Below are 1,036 nucleotides of genomic sequence, written 5' to 3'. Positions count from 1 at the left end.
TACTATATACTGGTCGGGGGCCGCAGAATAGAAAAGGTTGGGAATAACCGGGTCAGAGTCTCTGTATGTAGTGCTGATGCTCTTACCCCCGTCCTGCTGTGCGCCAGGATGTTTTTCGAGGTCTCGAGGTCCATCGTCTCGCCGGTCATTTTGCGCAGCTTCTCGATGAGTGAGTTGTCGGGCGAGGAAGGATGCGCTCGCCTCAGCTGCTCTTCGGCCGTCTTCTTCGTCAGCCGGACCATCGTGTTGATCTGTGAACGTTTAGTACAATACAAAAATGATAATAGTCAACCTGGATTCTCAAAGGTAGGGAGATGTTTCAGTTGCAACAATTTGTTCTTTCTTATTTTTGCTTTGGCTTGCTTGCTCGTTTGCCTCGTCGCCTCGACTCATGGATGTGTCAAAAGGTTTACATGTATGAAAAGGTAAATAAAGAAAGAAAACTTTGGTTTATGTTTCAGTTACTGATACGAGGAGGAATGCCCACGCCACCTGCTGCTGATACTCGTCGAGGTTGGGTCCCAAGGCATCAAGATACAGGTAAGACGAGAAGTCGTGCATGAGATTCTTCACAATGCGGAGGCAGTAATCGGGAGAGCCCATGGCAACCCCGAGGGGGTCCACGAAGTCGTTATACAGCTGTTCACTCCAAAGCATCATGAACATGGCATGAATGTTCGATGCGCTGAAAGGTCAGTAAGACGGGAATATTATTTTTTGTCTCCACCCAAAGCTTGAATAATAGTTTTCACGCTTCACATCTTCAGCTAAGTCATTATAGTGTACTGCCATTTTCATTATCATTCTACTGCGAAGCACTACTCGTTTCCAGACATTCGTCGACGGATGTTGAACCTACTCGTAAATATTTTCGTTAACGTGCTCGATGATTTTCTGCAGTCGATCCTTGAAGTAAACCTGCACCTTAATGCTCTTGGGGTCGACACTGATGCCCAGCAGATCGGATACGAGTTTATGCCAGTCGATCTGAGGCGTTTCAGAACCAGACAGGGGAGGGGTTAGTAACGAGCTTTGG

At 47.1% G+C, this 1,036-nt stretch overlaps 1 protein-coding gene across 1 annotated transcript in view; it reads right to left on the bottom strand.

Moving 5' to 3' along the window:
* Nucleotides 1-1,036, bottom strand: part of LOC119592501 (membrane metallo-endopeptidase-like 1) — a gene marked incomplete at its 3' end in the record, with an annotated part of 17,484 nt that overhangs the window by 5,932 nt on the left and 10,516 nt on the right. Inside the window, 3 exon segments of the mRNA XM_037941349.1 lie at nucleotides 87-251; nucleotides 493-685; nucleotides 860-987. Coding sequence (XP_037797277.1) covers nucleotides 87-251; nucleotides 493-685; nucleotides 860-987 — 486 coding nt within the window.

Source organism: Penaeus monodon, chromosome 30, assembly GCF_015228065.2.
Source record: "Penaeus monodon isolate SGIC_2016 chromosome 30, NSTDA_Pmon_1, whole genome shotgun sequence".
Lineage (NCBI taxonomy): Eukaryota > Metazoa > Arthropoda > Malacostraca > Decapoda > Penaeidae > Penaeus > Penaeus monodon.
Note: the sequence above shows the minus strand (reverse complement) of the source record. Positions and strands in the feature narration are given on the sequence as shown.